Genomic DNA, 23,891 nt, shown 5'->3' on the forward strand with positions numbered 1-23,891 from the left:
TTCCTTGAGATATTTTACTTTATTCCAGACCTTCTAAACTATGACGTTTCTTTCAGGGTATATAGAAATATATGACAGTATATTTTTTATTCTAAAGCAAGTAATGAGTTTGATTGGCTTAAAAAAACTTACCACATAGTTCTTCTGTGTCAAGATTGCTGAAAAGATAAAAAAAAAGTATTATTACTTTGGTAATATTTAATTTTAAGTATTTGAATACAGTTATCCCTTAATGTATACTATCCTATTAATAGATGATATGTAGTTATAGTATTTCTCTCTCACATTCTATATTGATTGCTCATATATTAATAATGATTATCAGCTTTTATCCTTGAACAAATAATTCTTGGCATTTGGGTGTCATGAATTACTTATTCATGTCATGCTGGGGAAGGACTGCATAATTTTGAGAATGTAAGCTCTGAGCTAGTACACTTGAGTTCAAATATTAACTCCACCGCTTAACATCTACACCCTGAGTACTTTGCATCTATGTGTCTCAGTTCCTCAGGCCCAAGATGGGAGTAATAATTTCTATTTCATAGGAATGTCATAGGATTTAAAGGGGTTAATAAGTATAAAGCATTTAAAAGAGTAACTGGCACAAATTAAACACTTAATGTTAGCTGTCATATTTCTGACTTGACATAACAGCTAGAACTTCCATATCTAAATTCAAATTTTGGGCTAAGTTTGATTCTGCTCATTTCAAATTATTTGTAATATATAATGAAGAGTTACATTGTTTAATATTTATATATAAACAATCAAAATTTGTTATCATTATGAATATAACTGCAAAAGAGCCAGATGAACTGTTAGGTGATCTGATACATTACTACCAGAAGAATAATGGTACCAAAAAGATACGGTACAGAAATTCCACAATGGTCCAATATCAGGTACTAAATAAATATCACATATTTACATCATAATTCAAAGGAGAAAAACCTTCATGTTAACAAATACTAAATGGGAATTTAATAAAATTCATCTTTCATTCCTATTTTTTAAAGTTTAAATAAGAATACAAGTAAATCCCGCTTGGGTTATGGGATGGAAATCCTGTGAAATTGGATTGTCATGATCATTATACAACTACAGGTGTGATAAATTCATTTGAGTAATAAAAAAATCAGAAAAAAAAGAATACAAGTAAACCTCTTAAAGATGAAGACTGCCAAAAATCAACTGCAAACATCAGTTAACTGAAAATCTTTGACTACATACATATCAAAACTCAATGTAAATAAACTTTATAATTCAGTCCTCCTTTAAGTAGCCGTCAGGGTTGACAGAAGGGACACTGTTGTAAGCATTTCAAACAACCAGTTATTTTGCCAGTTACATCCACAAATTTGTCATGTAATTTTAAACTCAGGATTTTATCCTAACATGCTAAATATTTGATCTTAGGTAAATGATATCTCCATATTATAGGAAATATTTTTGTAAAGTAGTATTTGCCTTCAGATAGAATATGTAAAGTCTTCTGCAATAGTTTTGGTGTGGGCTCCTGTTCATTCATCTATTTATCCCATAAACATACACTTTATGTGTCAGGCATTGTTTTGGCTGCCATGGCTAATTAGGCTGCATTAGATAATGAGCTGAATATAGCATATCACTAGTCTCTAGTAGCTCAATTTAGAGGTAGGCTCACGCAAAAAACAATTAAAATGTAATAAAATAGTTGGTAAGAGCGGAAATTGGCTAACTTGCAAAAGTTACCAGGGATTACATAAAAGAGGATATACTTGTGGACTAACTCTCAAAGGTTAAATAAAAGTGAAAAAGGCAGACAAGGGAAGAAAATTCCAATTAGAGAAATGCTATTTGCAACAAAAATTAGAAGTGTGAAGAGTATTTTACTAAATTTCTAAATGACTGAGTAGTTTATAGCTGAAACATAAGGTCAGACTGAAATCAGAATGAAAAATGAAAAGCCTCATTCTAAGAAATTTCTACTCTATCTTTGCTAACTTGGATCAAAGAAGAATTTAAAAGTGAGTGATATGATTATATTTACACTTTCCAAAGGTTCTGACAGATGGATTAAGATGGACCAGAAAGAGAGTTTAAACAAGGACCTACTGTGTAGTGTAGGGAAGTTTACTTGATATTCTGTAATAACCTATAGGGTGGAAAATGGATATATGTATCAGTATAATGGATCCACTTTGCAATAAACATGACATTAATACAACATTGTAAATCCACTATACCCTAATAAATTTTTTTTTAAAAAAAAGAGATTTTTTTTTTAAAAAAATGGACTAGACCAGTTTAGAAGTTATTATTATGGTGTGGGAAAGAATGGGACAAACAGTATGCAGTACTATCCACAGGAGTGGCAATAGGAAATACATTTTTATTTTCTGGAAAAATGTATTTCATTTATTTTCACTCAGTTTTACTGAGATATAACTGACATACAGCACTGTATAAGGTGTACAGCATAATAATTTCACTTAAATGCATCAAGACATGATTATCATAATACATTTAGTGAACATCCATTATCTCATGGATACAAATTTTAAAATTAAACAAAATTTCTGTGTGATAAAAATTCTTAGAATTTAATCTTTTTTTCCCTTTTCCAAATATATATATATATTTTTTATATATTTTTTATTTTCCCACTGTACAGCGAGGGGGTCAGGTTATCCTTACATGTATACATTACAATTACATTTTTTCCCCCACCCTTTCTTCTGTTGCAACATGAGTATCTAGACAGAGTTCTCAATGCTACTCAGCAGGATCTCCTTGTAAATCTATTCTAAGTTGTGTCTGATAAGCCCAACTCCCGATCCCTCCCATTCCCTCCCCCTCCCATCAGGCAGCCACAAGTCTCTTCTCCAAGTCCATGATTTTCTTTTCTGAGGAGATGATCATTTGTGCTGGATATTAGATTCCAGTTATAAGTGATATCATATGGTATTTGTCTTTGTCTTTCTGGCTCATTTCACTCAGTATGAGAGTCTCTAGTTCCATCCATGTTGCTGCAAATGGCATTATGTCATTCTTTTTTATGGCTGAGTAGTATTCCACTGTGTATATATACCACTTCTTCCCAATCCAATCAACTGTCGATGGACATTTGGGTTGTTTCCATGTCCTGGCTATTGTGAAGAGTGCTGCAATGAACATGCGGGTGCATGTGTCTCTTTTAAGGAGAGTTTTGTCCGGATAGATGCCCGAGAGTGGGATTGTGGGGTCATATGGAAGTTCTATGGATAGATTTCTAAGGTATCTCCAAACTGTTCTCCATAGTGGCTGAACCAGTTTACATTCCCACCAACAGTGCAGGAGGGTTCCCTTTTCTCCACAGCCCCTCCAGCACTTGTTATTTGTGGATTTATTAATGATGGCCATTCTGACTGGTGTGAGGTGGTATCTCATGGTAGTTTTGATTTGCATTTCTCTTATAATCAGCAATGTTGAGCATTTTCTCTTGTGTTGGTTGGCCATCTGTATATCTTCCTTAGAGAACAGTTTATTCAGGTCTTTTGCCCATTTTTCCATTGATTGATTGGCGTTTTTGCTGTTGGGTTGTATAAGTTGTTTATATATTCTAGAGATTAAGCCCTTGTCGGTTGCATCATTTGAAACTCTTTTCTCCCATTCTGTAAGTTGTCTTTTTGTTTTCTTTTGGGTTTCCTTTGCTGTGCAAAAGCTTTTCAGTTTCATTAGGTCCCATGGGTATATTTTTGCTCTTATTTCTATTGCCTTGGGAGAATGACCTGAGAAAATATTCATGATGTTGATGTCAGAGAGTGTTTTGCCTATGTTCTCTTCTAGGAGTTTGATGGTGTCCTGTCTTATGTTTATGTCTTTCAGCCATTTTGAGTTTATTTTTGTGATGGTGTGAGGGTGTGTTCTAGTTTCATTGCTTTGCATGCAGCTGTCCAGGTTTCCCAGCAATGCTTGCTGAATAGACTTTCTTTTTCCCATTTTATGTGCTTGCCTCCCTTGTCAAAGATTAATTGACCATAGGTGTCAGGGTTTATTTCCGGGTTCTCTATTCTGTTCCATTGGTCTGTCTGTCTGTTTTGGTACCAGTACCACATTGTTTTGATGACTGTGGCTTTGTAGTATTTCTTGAAGTCTGGGAGTTATGCCTCCTGCTTGGTTTTTGTTCCTCAGGATTGCTTTGGCGATTCTGGGTCTTTTGTGGTTCGATATAAATTTTTGGATTGTTTGTTCTAGTTCTGTGAACAATGTCATGGGTAATTTGATAGGGATTGCATTGAATCTGAAAATTCCTTTGTGTAGTATGGCCATTTTTACAATATTGATTTTCCCAATCCAGGAACATGGAATATCTTTCCATTTCTTTACATCTTCTTTGATTTCTTTGATTAAAGTTTTGCAGTTCTCTGCATATAGGTCCTTTATCTCCTTGGTCAGGTGTATTCCCAGGTATTTGATTTTGTGAGGTGCAATTTTAAAAGGTATCGTATTTTTGTATTCCTTTTCTAATGTTTCATTGCTGGTATACAGAAATGCCACTGACTTCTGAATGTTCATCTTATATCCTGCTACTTTGCTGAATTTATTAATCAGTTCAAGTAGTTTTGGGGTTGAGTCCTTAGGGTTTTCTATGTATAGTATCATGTCATCTGCATACAGTGACAGTTTGATCTCTTCTCTTCCTATATGGATGCCTTTTATTTCTTTTGTTTGTCTAATTGCTGTGGCTAGGACTTCCAAAACTATGTTGAAGAGCAGTGGTGAGAGTGGGCATCCCTGTCTTGTTCCAGATTTGAGTGGGAAGGCTTTCAGTTTTTCCCCATTGAGGATTATATTTGCTGTGGGTTTATCATAAATGGCTTTGATTATATTCAGGAATGTTGCCTCTATTCCCAATTTGGTGAGGGTCTTGATCATGAATGGATGTTGGACTTTGTCAAATGCTTTTTCTGCATCTATTGAGATGATCATATGATTTTTGACTTTTTTTTTTGTTAATGTGGTGTATGATGCTGATTGATTTGCGTATGTTGAACCATCCTTGTGAACCTGGGATGAACCCAACCTGGTCATGGCGTATAATTTTTTTGGTATGTTGTTGGATTCGGTTGGCTAAGATTTTGTTGAGAATTTTTGCATCTATATTCATCGATGATATTGGGCGATAGTTTTCTTTTTTGGTGGTATCTCTGCCTGGTTTTGGAATGAGGGTGATGGTGGCATCATAGAATGTCTTTGGGAGTATTCCTTCTTCTTCAACCTTTTGAAAGAGTTTAAGGAGGATGGGCACCAATTCCTCTTTATATGTTTGATGGAATTCACCTGTGAAGCCATCTGGTCCTGGACTTTTATTAGTAGGGAGTGATTTTATGACCTCTTCAATTTCATTTCTAGTGATTGGTCTGTTCAGTTGGTCTGTTTCTACTTGATTCAGTTTTGGCAGGCTGTAAGATTCTAGAAAATCGTCCATTTCTTCCAGGTTGTCACACTTGTTGCTGTATAGTTGTTCATAGTATTCTCTTATGGTTTTTTGTATTTCTGCTGTATCCGTTGTGATTTCTCCTTTTTCATTTATAATTTTGGTTATTTGGGTTCCTTCTCTCCTCTTTTTAGTGAGTCTGGCCAGGGGTTTGTCAATTTTGTTCACCTTTTCAAAGAACCAGATCTTGGTTTTATTAATTTTCTCTATTGTTTTTTGAGTCTCTATTTTATTGATTTCTTCTTTGATCTTTATAATTTCCTTCCTTCTGCTGACTTTAGGATTTTGTTCTTCTTTTTCTAATTCATTTAGGTGGAGGTTTAAGTTGTCCATTTGGGAGAATTTAATCTCTTAACTTTCATATTAACACACAGAAGTGTTAATTATACTCATCATGTTGTATATTACATCCCTAGTACTTAAATACCTTATAACAAAAAGTTTGTACCTTTTGACTGACTTCCTCAATTCTCCCTCCCCTTCTGGTAACCACAACTACCTGTCTCTAGTAATCACAACACCCGGTCTCCAGTAAGCATAAACCTGGTCTCTGAGATTGTTTGTTTCTTTGGGTAGTATACTTGACCTACAGCTCTGTTAGTTCCTGTTACACAACATAGTAATTTGGTACTTCTAAACAGTTAGAAATGATCACCACAAGTCCAGTTAATACCTGTCACCATGCAAAGATACTGCATGCATAATAATTATATGCCCCATGCTATACATTTAATACCCATGACATTAACTTTACAACTGGAAGTTTGTACCTTTTAATCCCCCTTACTATTTATTTTCTTCACCCACTCTATCCCATCTGGCAACTACCTGTTTGTTCTCTTGTATCTATAACTCTGTTTCTGTATTATTATATTTCTTCATTTGTTTTGCTTCTTAGATTCCACATATAAATGAAATCATACAATCTTTGTCTTTATCTGCTTGCTTAATTCACATAGGATAATACTCTCCAGGTCACATTATTGCAAAAGGCAAGTTTTCATCATGTTTTTTATGGCTGAGCAATAATTTATGGTAGTGTATATACATACACATGTATATGTATATATGTATATACATATATCACATTTTTTATCCATTCATCTATCTATAGGTACTCAGGTTGCTTCCATATCCTCCCTATTATAAATAAATATATAAATAATGGATATAAGGCTGCTTATATCTGTTCTAATTGGTGATTTCATTTTCTTCAGATAAATATCCAGAAGTGGAATTGCTGGATTTTTAACTTTTGAGGAATTGTATTCTACAGTAGCTGTACCAGTTTATATTTCCACAAATAATGCATGAGGGTACTCTTTTCTCCACATCCTCACTTACACATGTTATTTGTTGTATTTTTGATAATAACCATTGTGACATGTGTAAAGTGCTATCTCACAATGAGAAATGATTTGCATTTCCTTGATGATTTGATGTTGACCATTTTTCATATGTATTATGGCCATCTGTATGTCTTCCTTGAAAAAAAAAATGTCTATTAAGATCCACTGCCTGTTTTTTAATCAGGCTGTTTTCTCTTCTTATGTTGAGTTTATGAGTTTTTATGTATTTTGTAATATTAACCCCTTATCAGATATGTCACTTGCAAATATCTTCTTCCATTCAGTCGGTTGTTTTTTCATTTTGTTGATAGTTTGCTTCATGGTGCAAAAATTTTTTAGTTTGATGTAGTCCCATTTATTTTTGCTTTTGTTTGCCTCGCCTGAGGATAAAGATCCAAAAAAATATTACTGAGATTGCTGTCAAAGAGCATACTGTCTGTGTTTTCTTCTGGAGTTTTATGGTTTCAGGGCTTACAGATAAATCTTTAATCCATTTCGAATTTACTTTTTTGTAAAGGGTAAGAGAGTAGTCTAGTTTGATTATTTTGTGTGTAGCTGTCCAATTTTCTGAATACCATGTGTAGAAGAAGATATCTTTTCCCCACTGTATATTCTGTATATTATTATGTACTTCATCATAGATTACCTTACCATATAAGTGTAGGTCCATTTCTAGCCTCTCTCTTCTGTACCATTGATTATGTGTCTGTTTTTGTGCCAGTATCATATTGTTTTGATTACTGAGGCTTTGTAGTATAGTTTCAAATCACAGAGCATGATACCTCCAGCTTTGTACTTTCTCAAGATTATTTTGGCTGCTCAGGCCTTTTGCATTTCCTTGCCATTTTAGAATTATTTCCTAAGTTCAGTGGTAGTTTGAAATTCCATTGGTAGTTTGAAAAGGGTTGTATCGAATCTGTAGATATACCTGGGTAATATGGTAATTTCTTTTCTTTTCTTTTCTTTTTTTTTTTTTGGTCTTTTTAGGGCCACACCCATGTCATATGGAAGTTCCCAGGCTAGGGGTCAAACAGAACTGTAGCTGCCAGCCTATATATACCACAGCCTCAGCAAAGTGGGATCCAAGCCATATCTGCAACCTACACTGCAGCTCACAGCAACGCTGAACCCACTGAGTGGGGCCAGGGATCGAACATGCATCTTCATGGATACTAGTCAGGTTCATTACTGCTGACCCACAATGGGAACTCCTGTTATGGGAATTTTAACAACAGTAACTCTTACAATCCATAAACATATCTTTCCATCCATTTGTGTTGTCATCAATTTCTTTCAGTCATTGTCATAATTTCCCAAGTACAGGTCTTTTAACTACTTAGTTAAATTTATTTGAAGGTTTTTTATTCTTCTTAATATGATTTTAAATGGGATTATTTTCTTAATTGCTCCTTCTGATAATTAATATATATAAATGCAACATATTTCTTTTTTTTTTCTTTTTACAGCTGGCATATGGAAGTTCCTAGGCTAAGGGTGGAATTGAAGCTGTTAGTTGCAGGCATGTATTACAACCAAAGCAACACCAGATCTGAGCTGCATCTGTGACTTACACTGAAACTTGTGGCAATGTTGGCTCCTTAATCACTGAGCAAGGCCAGGGGTCAAATCTGCACCCTCATAGACACAACATTGGATACTTAACCTACTAAGCCACAATGGGAACTCCAACCACAACAGATTTCTATATATTAATTTGTATCTTTCAACTTTACCAAATTCATTGACTAGTTCTAGTAGATTTTTTTGTAGTGTTATTTAGCATGCTGTTTAGTATCATGTCATTTGCAAACACTGAACATTTTATTTCTTCCATTTCAATATGAATTCCTTTTATTTCTTTTTCCTGTGTGACTGCTGTGGCTAAGACTTCCAATACTATATTGAATAAAAGTGGTGATATTGTACATCCTGTCTTGTTCTTTATCTTAGAATAAATGCTTTCAGTTTTCCACAACTGGGTAGGCTATTACTTGTGGGCTTGTTACATGTGGCCTTTTGTTAGTTGAGTATATGTGTTCTATGCTCACTCTATTTAGAGCTTTTATCAAAAATAGATGTTGAATTTTGTCAAAAGATTTTTATGCATCTATTAAGATGATTATGCATCTATTAAGATGATTAAGACTATTCTTCAATTTTTTTTTTTGTCTTTTTTTTTTTTGCCATTTCTTGGGCCGCTCCTGCGGCATATGGAGGTTCCCGGGCTAGGGGTCGAATCGGAGCTGTAGCTGCCAGCCTACGCCAGAGCCACAGCAACGCAGGATCCGAGCCGCGTCTGTGACCTACACCACAGCTCACGGCAACGCCGGAACCCTGACCCACTGAGCAAGGGCAGGGATTGAACCCGCAACCTCATGGTTCCTAGTCGGATTCGTTAACCACTGTGCCACGACGGGAACTCCTATTCTTCAATTTTTTAATGTGATGTATCAAATGGATTGATTTATGGGTACTGAATCATGCCTGCATCCCTGGACTAAATTCAATTGATCATGGTGTGTGAAGCATTAAATATAGTGTTGAATTTGGTTTACTAAGATTGTGCTGAGGATTTTTGAATTTATATTGGCATATAATTTTTTTGTATGCATCTTGGGTTTTAGTATCAGGGTGATGCTGATCTTCAAGAATGAGTTTGTAAATGCTCCTTTTTCTGCAAGTTTTTGAAATGTTTGAGATGGATAGGTATTAACTCTTCTCTAAATATTTGGTAGAATTAATCTTTTGTTTCTTGGGAGGTCCCCCCCCCTTTTATAGGGCATCATGTGGAAGTCTCCAGGCTAGGGGTCGAATGGGAGCTGCGCTGCCAGCCTATGCCACAGCCTCAGCCACACAGGATTTGAACTGTGTCTGTGAACTACAACACAACTCATAGCAATGCCAGCTCTTAACTCACTGAGTGAGGCCAGGTATAAAACCTGCATCCTCATGGATACTAGTTGGATCCATAACCACTGAGCCACAAGTGTCAATTCCAGTAACTTACTGGTTCAATTTCACTAAGAATAACTGGTCTATTCTTGTTGTCTATTTCTTCCTGGTTCACTCTTGATAGATTGTACATTTTTAGGAATTTATACTTTCTTCATTTTATTGTCAGTTATTCATAGTCATCTCCTATGATCCTTTGTATATCTGTGGTGTTTGTTGTAATTTCTCTTTTTTCATTTTTATTTCACTGATTTACGTCCTTTATCTTTTTTCTTGATGAATATGTTAAAAGTTTATCAATTTTGTTTATTTTTGCTAAGAGCCAGCTCTTAGTTTCATTGATCAAATTTGTTCTTTTTTAGAATCTAATTCAAACTGAGCTAAAGGCACTAAAGAGCAGAACGGATAGTTCAGAGGAAGGAATTAGTGACTTGGAAGATAGAATAATGGAAATGACCAAATCAGGACAGTAGTAGAAGACCAAATGAAAAAACACAAAAGCTGTATAAGAGAGCTATTGGACAATTAATAAAGGAGGCCAATCTATGCATAATAGGAATTCCAGAAGGAGAAGAAAAAGAAAAGGGGATTGAAAATATATTTGAAGAAATTATGGCTAAAAATTTTCCAAATCTAAAGGAAACAGACAACAAGATACAGGAAGCACAGAAGGCCCCAAACAAGTTGAACCCAAATATGCCCACACCAAGACATATTATAATAAAAACGGCAAAAGTTAAAGAGAGGATTCTTAAGGCAGCAAGAGAAACACAAAGCATTAATTATAAGGGAACCCCCCATAAAGCTATAAGCTGATTTTTCTACAGAAACACTACAGGCCAGAGGGAGGGGAAAGATATATTTAAAGTTCTGAAAGGAAAAAAACTGCAGCCCAGAATACTCTATCCAGCAAGAATATCATTTAAAATAGAAGGGGAAATAAAGAATTTCTCCAAAAAACAAAAGCTAAAAGAGTACAGCAATACTAAACACATTCTAAAAGAAATATTGAAAGGGCTTCCATAAATAAAAAAGAGAAGTAAGGATAAATAGGATGAAGGAAATCACAATAGGAAAGCAATCACTTAAGCCAGCATACAGATCAGAAAGAGAGAAAAAAAAAAAACCTACTATAAAAGTGATGATAAACACAAGGAAGAACAAAAGGACATCATTTAAAATTATTTTCTTCCATTCTGTAAGTTGTCTTTTTGGTTTTTTTTTTTATGGTTTAAAACTTGTCAGTTTGATTAGGTCCCATTAGTTTATTTTTGCTTTTATTTCTGATGCTTTGGGAGGCTAACCTGAGAAAACATTTGTAAGGTTGCTATCAGAGAATGTTTTGCCTATGTTCTCTTCAGGGAGTTTGATGGTGTCTTGTCTTACATTTAAGTCTTTAAGCCATTTTGAGTACAGGAGCAAATGGCTTCACAGGTGAATTCTACCAAACATACAAAGCGGAACTTATACCCATCCTCCTTAAACTTTTTCAAAAGTTTGAAGAAGGAACACTCACAAGAATTTCTATGATGCCACTATCACCCTAATACCAAAACCAGACAAAGATACCATGAAAAAAAAAAGCATAGTCCAATATCTCTGATGAATATAGATGCAAAAATTCTCAAGAAAATTTTAGCCAACTGAATCCAACAATATATAAAAAGATTATACCTCACAACCAAGTGGGATTCATCCTAGGTTCACAAGGATGGTTCCACATATGCAAATCAATCAATGCCATACACCACATTAACAAATGAAAAATTGAAAACCATATGAACTTCTCAACAGATCCAAAAAAAGCATTCGACAAAGTCCAGCATCCATCCATGACACAAACTCTTACCAAAGTGGGTATAGAGGGAACATACCTTAACATAATCAAAGCCATTTATGACAAACCCACAGCAAATATAATACTCAATGGGGAAAAACTGAAAGCCTTTCCACTAAAATCTGGAACAAGACAGTGATGCCCAACTCACCACTATTATTCAACATATATTGGAAGTCCTGGCCACAGCAATCAGACACACAAATGAAATAAAAGGCATGCAAACAGGAAGAGAAGAGGTAAAACTGGCACTGTTTGCAGGTGATATGATTCTATACATAGAAAACCCCAAGGACTCAACCCAAAAACTACTTGACTGATCAATGAATTCAGCAAAGTAGCAGGATATAAGATTAACATTCAGAAATCAGTCACATTTCTGTATACTAACAATGAAATATTAGAAAAGGAATAAAAAAAAATACAATACCTTTTAAAACTGCACCCCCAAAAATCAAATACCTGGGAATGCACCTGACCAAGGAGGTAAAGGACTTATATGCTGATAAATATAAAACATTAATCAAGGAAATTAAAGAAGATGTAAGGAAATGGAAAGATATTCCATGCTCCTGGATTGGGAAAATCGATACTGTAAAAATGGCCATACTACCCAAAGCAATCTACAGATTCAGTGCAATCCCCATCAAATTACCCATGACATTTTTCACAGAACTGAACAAACAATCCAAAAATTCATATGGAACCACAAAAGACCCAGAACTGCTAAAGCAATCCTGAGGAAGAAAAACCAAGCAGGGGGCATAACTCTCTCAGACTTCAAGAAATATTACAAAGCCACAGTCATCAAAACAATGTGGTACTGGTACCAAAACAGACATACAGATCAATGGAACAGAGTGGAGAACCCAGAAATAAACCCAGACACCTACAGTCAATTAATCTTCAACACAGGAGGCAAGAATATAAAATGGGAAGAAGTCTTTTCAGCAAGCGGTGATGGGAAAATTGGACAGCCACATGTAAATCAATGAAACTGGAACACACCTTCACACCATGCACAAAAATAAACTCAAAATGGCTTAAAAACTTAAACATAAGACAAGACACCATCAAACTCCTGCAAGAGAACGCAGGTAAAACATTCTCTAATATCAACCTTACAACTGTCTTCTCAGGTCATACTCCCAAGGCAACAGAAATAAGAATAAAAATAGAATGGGACCAAATCAAACTGACAAGGTCTTGCATATTAAAGGAATCCATAAAAAAACCAAGAATACAACTTATAGAAGAAAATAGTTTTAAATGATGCAACTGACTAGGGATTAAGCTCTCAAATATTCAAACAACTTTTACAAATACAACTCAACAGCAAAAGAGCCAACAACCCAATGAAAAAGTGGGCAAAGGACCTGGATAGACATTTCTCCAAAGAAGATATACAGATGGCCAACAAGAACATGTAAAATGCTCAAACAGCTTATACAACTCAACATCAAAAAGCCAACAACCCAATGGAACAATGGGCAAAAGATCTTAAGAGACACTTCTGCAAAGATACACAGATGGGCAACAAGCACATGAAAAAATGATCAACATCCCTGATTATTAGAGAAATGCAAATCAAAACTACTATGAGGTACCATCTCACACCGGTCACAATGGCCTTCATTAATAAGTCCACAAATAACAATTGCTGGAGAGGGTGTGAAGAAAACGGAACCCTCCTACACTTTTGGTGGGAACGTAAATTGGCAAAACCACTATGGAGAACACTATGGAGGTACCTTAGAAAACTATACATAGAACTACCATATGACCCAGCAATCCCACTCTTGGGCATATATTCAGACAAAACTTTCCTTAAAAAAGATACATGCACCCACATGTTCATTGCAGCACTATTCACAATAGCCAAGACATGGAAACAACCTAAATGTCCATTGACAGATGAATACATTAAGAAGTTGTGTGTATACACACACACACACACACACACACACACACACACACACAATGGGATACTACGCAGCCATCAAAAAGAACAAAATTATGCCATTTGCAGCAACATCGATGGAACTAGAGACTTTCATTCTAAGTGAAGTAAGTCAGAAGGAGAAAGACAAATACAATATATCACTTATATCTGGAATGTAGTATAGGGCACAAATGAACCTCTACACAGAAAAGAAATTCATGGACTTGGAGAACAGTCTTGTGGTTGCCAAGGGGGAGAGGGAGGTTAGTGTGATAGACTGGGAATTTGGGGTTAACAGATGCAAACTACTGCTTTTGGAATGGATAAGCACTGAGACCTGCTGAATAGCACTGGGATAGCATATCTAATCACTTATGATGGAGCATGATGAAGGATAATGTGAGAAAAAGAATGTACACCTATGTATACTATTGCTTTTGGAATGGATAAGCACTGAGACCTGCTGAATAGCACTGAATAGCATATCTAATCACTTATGATGGAGCATGATGAAGGATAATGTGAGAAAAAGAATGTATATATTTATGTATGCTGGGTCACCTTGTACAGTAGGAAATTGATAGAACACTGTAAACCAGCTATAATGGAAAAAATCATTTAAAATAAAAAAGAATCTAATTCATTCACTTTTAGTCCGAAATTTCTGATTTTTATCACTCTACTATGCACTTTTTTTTTTCTAGTTCATTTAGGTGTAAGGTTAGGTTGTTTGTTTTGAGATTCTTCTTGTTTCATCAGGTAGGCTTGTTTCACAGAAAACTTCTCTCTTAGAACCTTTTATGCTACACCCCATAGATTTTGGGTTTTTTATCATTTTAATTTTTTCCACTATAGTTGATTTACAGTGTTCTGACAATTTCTACTGTACAACAAAGTAACCCAGTCATACACACACATATATATATTTTTTTCTTTTTCTCACATTATTCTCCATCATGTTCTATCACAAGTGATTGGATAGAGTTTTACTGTATTTTCACATTAATTTGTCTCCCAAGTATTTTTCATTTCCTCTTTGATTTCTTTCATGATCCATTTATTGTTTAGTAGCATACTGTTTAGCCACTATGTACTTTTCTGCAGCTTTTCTCTTTAGTTGATTTCTAGTCTCATACTTTTTTGGTTGGAAAAGACGCTTGATATTATTTCAGTTTTCTTAAATCCACTGACACTTGTTTTGTGATTAAGCCTGTGCTCTATCCTGGAGAAGAGTCCATGTGCACTTGAGAATTCTGCTGTTTGGGGATGAAATGTTATCTATACATAACAATTAGTCTAAAGTGTAACTTAAAGCAAGTGTTTCCTAACTGATTTTCTATCTAGATGATCCAAGTTGGTTGTTAAAATCTCATACTATCATTTTGTTAATGGCAATATCTCCATTTATGTCTATTAATACTTCCTGTGTAATTAGGGGCACCTATGTTGGTTGCATATAAGTTTATAATTATTAAATCTTCTTTGAGTTTTCCCTTGATCATTTATTTTACTTCCCTTCCTGGTCTACTGTTACAATCATTGTTTTAATGTCTATTTTTTTCTGATATAAATATTTTTACCCTGGCTTTTTCATTTCCTTTTTCATGGAATAACTCTTTCCATGCCCTCACTCTCAGTATTTGGGTGTCTTTAAATTTGAAATGAGTCTCTTTAGGCAGCACGGATATGGGTCTTGTTTGCTATCCATCCAGCCTTTATGCTGTTTGATTGAGGCATTTCACCTATTTACATTTAAAAGTTATTGATAAGTATGTATATATTGCCATTTCGTTAATTCTTTTCGGTTCATTTTTGTAGTTCTTTATTATTTCTTCCTTTTTCTTTTGTACTCTTTCCATGTGATGACTACATTTAGTGTTTTTGTAAAATACCTTCATTTTGTATGTGTATCTATTTTGTCTTTATTGTGTATATCATATATATGTGTTTATACAAGCACACATATATATTATTATGAAATGTTGATCTCAATTTCAAACACCTTTTAACAACCATACATTTCTACTACTCTCCTGCCATCTTTTTTTTTTTTTTGTCTTTTTCTAGGGCCATACCCATGGCATTTGGAGGTTCCCAGCCTAGGTCTAATTGGAGCTGCAGCTGCCGACCTACATCAGAGCCCCAGCAACAATAGATCCAAGCTGCATCTGCGACCTAAACCAAAGCTCAAGGCAACACCGGATCCTTAACCCACTGAGCAAGGCCAGGGATCGAACCCACAACCTCATGGTTCCTAGTAGAGTTCTTTAACCACTGAGCCATGATGGGAACTCCTCTCCTGCTGTCTTTAAATATGCTTTTGACATATTTGACATCTTTTTTGTCTTGTGTATCCCCTAACTACTTATTATGGACATAGATGATTTTACTACTTTTATTTTTCAACCTTCCTACTGGCTTATTTCTGGTTGATTTACTACCTTTACTGTATATTTACCTTTACCAATGAAATTTTTCCTTTTAATATTTCTAGCTGTTGTGAAACTGATTTTGGGGGTTGATCTTTTTGTTTTTGCTTGTCTGTAAAACTTTTGACTTTCCACCAAAACTAGATGAAAGCCTGCCCAGAAAGAATATTCTTAGTGTAAGTTTTTCCCTTCCATCATTTTATGTCATGCTTCTCCCTTCTGATCTGCAGTATTTCTGCTCAAAAGTGAGCTGATAGACTTATGTGTGCTCCCTTGTAGATAATTTGTTGCTTTTCCCTTGCTGCTTTTAATAGTATCTCTTTATCTTTAGTCTTTGCCATGTTACCTACAGTGTATTTTGGTGTGGTCCTCTTTGGGTTGATCCTGTTTTGCACTGTCTACATTTCCTGAACCTGGATGTCTATTTCCTTTCCCAAGTTAGGGAAGTTTTTAGCTATTATGTCTTCACATATATTTTCTGTGTCTTTCTTTTTCCTTCTGATACTCCTATAATGTGAATGTTAACGTATTTGTCTTATATTTTTATTCAGCTTCAGTGATTTCCACTACTGTGTTATTGATTACTATTCCATTTTTTCTGTATCATATAATCTATAATCTAATATTGATTCTTTCTAGAGTATTTTTATTTCAGTTATTGTATTCTTGATCTCTGCGTGGTTCTTTACCTTTTCTAACATATTTTATCAGAGCTACAGCTGCTGGCGTATGCCAGGGCCACAGCAACAGGGAATCTGAGCCACATCTGGAACCTATGCCACAGATTGTGGCAACACTGGATCCTTAACCCACTGAGTGAGGCCAGGGATTTAACCTGCATCCTCATGGACACTGTGTCAGGTTCTTAACCTGCTGAGCCACAACAGAAACTCCTCTAACTCTTTTTTAAAAACTTCTAACTTCTTACTCTATTAATCCAATCTTCTCTCAAGTTCTTTGAACATCTTTATAATCATTACCTTCAACTCTTTATCAAGTAGATGCTAAACTGTACTTTACTTAGTCCATCTTTTGGGGTTTTATCTTGTTCCTTTATTTGGAACATGTTCCTCTGTTACCTCACTTTGCCTAACTTTCTGTTCTTATTTTTATGTATCTGATAAGTTGGTTATATTTCCTCACCTTAGAGAAGTTACCTTTTGTTGGAGACAATGCTACATGCCACTCCTCTGTGTTCACCAGACTACGTGCTCTAGGGGTGCCTTCTTGTTCACTACATGGGTATTTCTTGTAGAGAGTTGACTACCATGGACTGTCTGGTAGGTGTGGTTTGCCCCTGATATAGTTATTTGCTAGGCTCTGCCTCGTGCATAGGCTGTGTGGGGCCAGATCATGAAATGGTTGGCTGTGGAGCCCTGGGAGGTTTCAGGGCTAGTGATGGCCCAATGATGGGAGGAGTCAGACTCTGGGGCATGTGGCTTAGGGCCCTTTTGATCTCAAAGCTAGTGTCAGCCTGCTGGCAGGTTGGGACCAGGACCCAGAGGATCAGGGCTGTTGATTGCCTGTTGGTATGTGGAACCAGTTCTTGATACAGTTGGCAATAGATTCTGGGGTTCCTGAAGCAGGTGTCAGACTGTTAGTGGGTGGGGCCATATCTCAGGACAGCCAGCTGATGGGCCCAATATGTCCCAGGAGTGGTGTCTGTCTGCTGGAAGCCAAGGGGTCTCATGGCTGGTACTGGTCTGCTTAGGTGGGTTGAAGCTGACTGTCAGCTTTGCTGCAGTATTCCTGGTATTGGTGTGCCCACTGGTGGTTGGGACTTGGCCCCAGGGGATCTGGAGCTCACTGGTAGTTTGAGCCAGGTCCCAAAGTCTCTGGCTGCAGGGGTCCTAGAGTTGATGTGTCAGCCCAATTGTGGGTGGGGCTGAGTTCTGGTCCCTCTGATGGAAAGGGTTGGGTCCCAGGCCAGCTATGGGATCAGGGGCCTTATGCAGCCAGCATGCTAGTAAGGGGGTGCTATTTCTCCACATGGCTAGCTGCTTTTCTAGAGGCCTCTTAGTACTAGTGTCCACAGATTGGTCAGCCGGGCCAGGTTCCAGTGCTAATAATGGCACTTTCCAGCACCACGGTGTCCTTGTGGTAGAATGAGCTCCCAAAATGGCTGCAGAAAGTGTCTGTGTCCGCAGGATGAGCTTTTCCCCTTGCTTCTCTAGGAGGTTCTCCAAGATCAGCAGGGCAGTCTTGTTCAGGAGCTTTTCAAATTACTGCTTTTGCTCTGGATCCCAGAGTATGTGAGATTTTGTATGCCTTCTTTAAAGTGGAGTTTCTGTTTCCAAAGCCCTCTGCTTTCCTGAATGTAAGTCCTAATGGTTTTTGAGTCAAATGTTTTGAGATCTTTTCTTTCCAGCGCAGTACCCTCAGTATGGGGAGCCTATTGTGGGACATGAAGTCTCCTTGGGAAGAACTTCTGCAATTGTAATCATCCTGTTTGTAGGTCATCCACCCCAGGAGTATGAGTCTTGACTCTACCAGGTCTCCACCTATTCTACACATCTCATTGTGTTTCCTTCTTTATATCTTTCATTGTACAACAGTTTTTCTCTTAGATTCCAGTCTTTGTCATCAATAGTTGCTCTGTAAAATTAGTGTAATTTTGATGCCCATGGAAAGAGGTGAGCACAGGTTTATGTTTGTGACTCTCTGTGCTTCCTGGATCTAGATGTTTGTGGCCTTTTCAGGTTAGGGATGTTTTTAGCTATTATATTTTCAAATTGTTTTCTGCCCCTTTCTCTTTCTCTTATCCTTCTGGGACACCTAAATGTGAATGTTAGTATATTTGATGTTGTCCTAGAGGTGTTTTAAACTGTCCTCTTTCTTTTTATCCTTTCATTTATTTGTTTGCTTGTTTGGCTTTAGTGATTTTCAATACCCTATGCTTCAGCTCACTGATCCATTTCTGTATATCATTTAAACTTACTGAAAATCAAATTACTTGCAACATATTATAAAATATATATGTAATCTACATGAAAATAGATCTACAGTAAAAGAACATGTAAAGTTAAAAATTGTCACCTCAAATGTTCCCTTTTTTAGCAGTTTACTACCAAAGCCATGTATATTGCAATACCTATCAAAATTACAATGTCATTTTTCATAGAAATAGAACAATTTTAAAGTTTTTATGGAATTGCAAAAGACCCTGAATAGCCAAAACAATCTTGAGAAAGAACAAAGTTGGAGGTATCACACTTTGTGATTTCAAACTATATTACAAAGCTATAGCAATTAAAATAGTATCATCATTAAAAATGACATATTAATCAATGAAACAGAATAGAGAACCCACCAAATGCAAAGGCAACCAAAGAAAAAAGAAGAAAAGAGAAAAATGGAACTGCACCAAACTAAAAAGCTCTGCATATAAAAGAAAACCATTAACAAATGAAAAGGCAGACTACAGAATGATGGAAAATGTTTGCAAATTACACATTTGTAAATCATATATCAAGATACATTATATATGATATATATATAATTATATATATAGGGTTATATATCCAAAAGGTATGAAGAACTTATACAAGTCAATAGCAAAAACAAAAAAAAATAAAACTGCTCAGAAGACTTATACATTTGTCCAAAGAGGACACAGAGATGGTCAACAGGTAGATGAAAGATACAAAGCTCACAATCAGGGAAATGCAAGTCAAAATCATAATCAAATACCACCTCAAACTGGTCAGAATTGCTCTCATCAAAAATACAACAGCTAGGTGCTAATGAAGATATGGAGAAAATGGAATCTTTGTGCACTGTTGGCAGGTATATAAATTGGTGCAACCAATATGGAAAACAGTATGAAATTTCCTCAAAAAAAACCAAAACAAAAATAGAGATACTACATAATTCAGCAATTCTACTTCTGGGTATATACCCAATGAAAATGATATCTGCACTCCCATGTTCAATTCAGCATTATTTACAATAGTCAAGATATGGAAATAACTTAAGTATCCACCTCTGGAAGGATGAATAAAGAAAGTTGATATACATGTGTATGGGGTATATATACCATGAAATATGGCATGAAGGGAAGAAAATAAGGCAAGACTGTGGAGACACAGGAAAACGGATTCAAATGAAGGGAGAATGTTATTTATATAGACTGGAACCAAGAGACCGAGAGGAAAGAGGAGGTAATGGGTGGAGAGATACCAAGCAGAGACAGGAAGGAGGCATATGAAGCACAGTCATAACCTCAAAAATGGGAGAAGGCATATTTCTTTCTCCCAACTTAAAACATTTTTTTTAAGGCAGAAATCTAATAGGTTCATAACTGTGTCTATTTTCTAGTTTAAGGGTTTCTAAATATGGCTGAGCATCTGAATCAGCTGAAGAATTTTTTAAATGCAGATTTCCAGGACAAACTCTTAAAAATTATACTTCAGAAATTCAAGATATGACTTTGGAGTCTCTTTAAGGAAATTAGCAAAGAGATTTCAGTAGTCCCTGGATACTTGTAACACTCTCTCTCAAATAAAATAAAATATTTTTTAAAAATTTACATATTTTTGTAAATATACCAAAAGTATCAGAAAATTGTCCAAATTTAACTAAGTTTGATATGACTAGCAATGTTTCAATTTTTTCAAAACAAAAAAAACCTGACAGAAATAAAAAGTTTACTTTGGAGAGTAGGAAAAATGATGGGTTTGGAGTACATTTATACCTTTCTTTTTATGCAATAAAATGCATCATTATGCATAACTCTGAATCTAGCATGCTTCATAAAATGTTTGATCTTTCTTATTATCTCTAAAATTCAATCTTGAGGGCCTATCTCAAATATTATTTTGTCTTTGAGATTTCAATCTTTGTCATTAGACAGACAGTATAAAAAAGGGAAGAATATTTTTTCAATATTTTTCAATACAGCAGAGAAAGACAGCTTTATGAATGAAAAATGAATTCTTTCCCTTTTTTCTTAAGATCAGCATTATGTTTTCACCAAAATCCATTCAAGGGCTTGATATGTACATCAATTATTTGGGCATATATATATATGTTATTTGAAAGGCCAGAAGTGGCAAAAATTAAGCAGAATTTTCATTTTAAGTGAAAGAAGAGGGAGGTTATTATGTGTTACCAAGATACATGGCATCTATTGCAACACTCCCAGGTACTATTAGCAAGTATCTGATGTTTTGAATTTTATATGTGACTGAGGAAGGGAAAGTACAGAAAATACCCTGTAGAAACATCTTAGACTTCGCATACATTTTATATCTCCAGTATCCAATATAGTTCCTTCCATTCCAGTTATTAATTTTTGTCTTTCTGGGATGCATCCATGGCATATGGAAGTTACCAGACTGGGCTTGAACTGGAGCTGCAGCTGCCTGACTACAGTCAGAGCAACGCCAGATCCGAGATGCGTCTGCGACCTACAACCGCAGCTCGCAACAATGCCTGATTCTTAACCCACCAACCTGGGCTAGGGATTAAACCCATGTCTCAAGGATACTAGTCAGGTTCATTACTGCTGAGCCACAAGGGAAACTCCCCAGTTATTAATTTTAACAACTCAAAAGTATAGTTGGGTGGTAATTCTATATTAAAAACAAAAACAAAACCAAAAAAAACAACCTCAAAGGAAAACTATACAAATTTTAAAATAATCACATATAAAAGCCTGCATATACGCACTGAGAAATGTATTCCTTCAATGGCCTGCTTATCCTCCTTCGGAACCAGTATATGAACCTGTTTCACTGATTTGCCTCATAAAACACCTTGTTTTACTGAGATTTCTGAAACTCAATTTTACAATCTTATTTTAAACATCACAGTTGCCATTGAGAACAGTATACTTGTTTGTTTGTGCAGGTAATGATTATGTGTACATAACATAACATCATAACATTCAAAAGATAAAACAGCACCCCCAGTGAAAAGTCTGTTTTCCTCCTACCTCATCTCCTAGCCACACAGGTCACTTCTAGTAGGGGTGTATTTCCAGTTTCATGTGTATCTTTCTAATGATACTCCTGTATTTATTAACACATTTATGCATATATTTTTTCATTTTAAATAAAAAGCAGCATATTATACAGGCTATTCTATATGTTACTGATTTATTTGACAATATATCCTGGACATCATATACACACACACACACATATACAGATATAAAACTGTCTCATTCTTTTTAATACTTGCATAGTTTTCTACCAAATGAATGTACCATAATTTATTTATAGAGGCCTTATTCAATGAGTATAACTGTTAAGACAGGCTACCTCCACACTGACTGAAAGAAGTCATACATATAGAGAAGTCCTGAGTCAATGTGCTCGCCTCTAACTACTCTTAAGTCTAGGCAATTCCCTCTCCAATTCATTATATCAGATGACATCCCATTCTTAATGTATAGTCTCATTTTTGAAATCTTGGTTTAAATATGTACTTTGAGGCAGTATCTTGTAGTGAGAGAGGATCAGGAAATTTGAGTTTATTCTTGGATCCACAAGCATAAACTTGTGGATCATCTAACTGACCTTAGGCAAGTTGCTTACATTTCTAATCTAGAGTTCCCTCATGTATAAATTAGGGTCAAAGATAATTATACCTTTCTCAGTGTATTATCTTGAAGATTGAATAACTTAATATATTTAATGCCTTTAGAGCATTGCTTGACACATAATTAGTATCTCTCAAAGTTCCTCTGATTCCAAGGAACACTTAAATACTTACTCTTAGCAGATGAAAGGGGTGAAGGATTCTTTGTCATTTGCCATGTGACAGCATTTCCTTTACCTTTAACCATATGTGATTGATTACTTGCTATTAGGAGAGAATGACACCACTCTTAAGGCCTGGGCCATTTTATTTCCAAGTGATCCTATGTTATTATGACAAGGTTTCTCTAAACACATGAGATACTATTTTGCATGCTTGTTTCTTTGCCAGAATCTCTAATGAAGAAGAGAAAGGTGAAATTATATGTCACCACTGCCAGTCATATTGGGTTGCCTTGAGAGAGAGAAGTTCCTGTTTTCAGAGCATGCCTGTGGGTGAACCTCTCCTTGACTGTCCCTTCTAAGATCACAGAAGGCATTTTGGGAAGTTTATTAAATTCTCCTTAGACATGAAAGCAACTCCAAAAGAGACCTCATCATCAGAGAAATATGAAGAGACAGTCAGGGTGATATTTGATTGCTATTGAATGTTATTTTGAATAGAAAATAAAGATATGTGAGAAAAAAGAATGTATACTGTATGTGTAACTGTGTCACCACGCTGTACAGTAGAAAACTGATAGAACACTGTAAACCATCTATAATGGAAAAAAATAAAAATCATTATATATAAAAAAAGAAAAAGAAAATAAAGAGATGGGTATAAACCCCTTTGGACTGACTGATGGCCTATTCTTAGAGTTCTGAACCTTTTACTCATAAAATGAATCTATTAATTAGTTTGAGACCTGGAAGGAAGGAAAAAATCATTCTTGATGTTTAATAAAAAATTCTTCCAAAGAACGTAAAGCCTAATACCTCTTATACTACCTTTATACCAGCAGACACATTCTTACCTCTATAACTTTTTTCTTCCTCTTCCCTGGACCTGGAAAAAACTTTTCTTCCTTTCATATCATTGCGTAGGCCCTGCAATGTCCTGTGTGTGTTCCACCTTCTTCACAATGCTGTTTCTGACCCATTTTTGACTTTCACTCTTCTGAACCCTTAACTGTGGTTCTTAGCCTTTCCTGTATCACTGAACCTATTGAGAATCTGATTAAAGCCATGAACCAACTCTAACTATTTAGCTAGCTGGGAATGGCATATAGATATAAATACAACTAGGTGGATAATCTGAGAATCCTCAAGATCTACCCTTGCAATCCTAGGTTCTCATCATTTTTCTCCAAATCCACCAATTTGGTACTGCCTCGTAT

At 35.7% G+C, this 23,891-nt stretch overlaps 1 protein-coding gene across 1 annotated transcript in view; it reads right to left on the reverse strand.

Moving 5' to 3' along the window:
- Window positions 1-23,891, reverse strand: part of NECAB1 (N-terminal EF-hand calcium binding protein 1) — a 257,897-nt gene that overhangs the window by 152,198 nt on the left and 81,808 nt on the right. The window contains exon 4 of the mRNA XM_021089131.1: window positions 133-158. Within this exon, the coding sequence (XP_020944790.1) occupies window positions 133-158 (26 nt within the window). The remainder of the gene's footprint in view (window positions 1-132; window positions 159-23,891) is intronic.

This window comes from Sus scrofa, chromosome 4, assembly GCF_000003025.6.
Source record: "Sus scrofa isolate TJ Tabasco breed Duroc chromosome 4, Sscrofa11.1, whole genome shotgun sequence".
NCBI classification, from domain to species: domain Eukaryota; kingdom Metazoa; phylum Chordata; class Mammalia; order Artiodactyla; family Suidae; genus Sus; species Sus scrofa.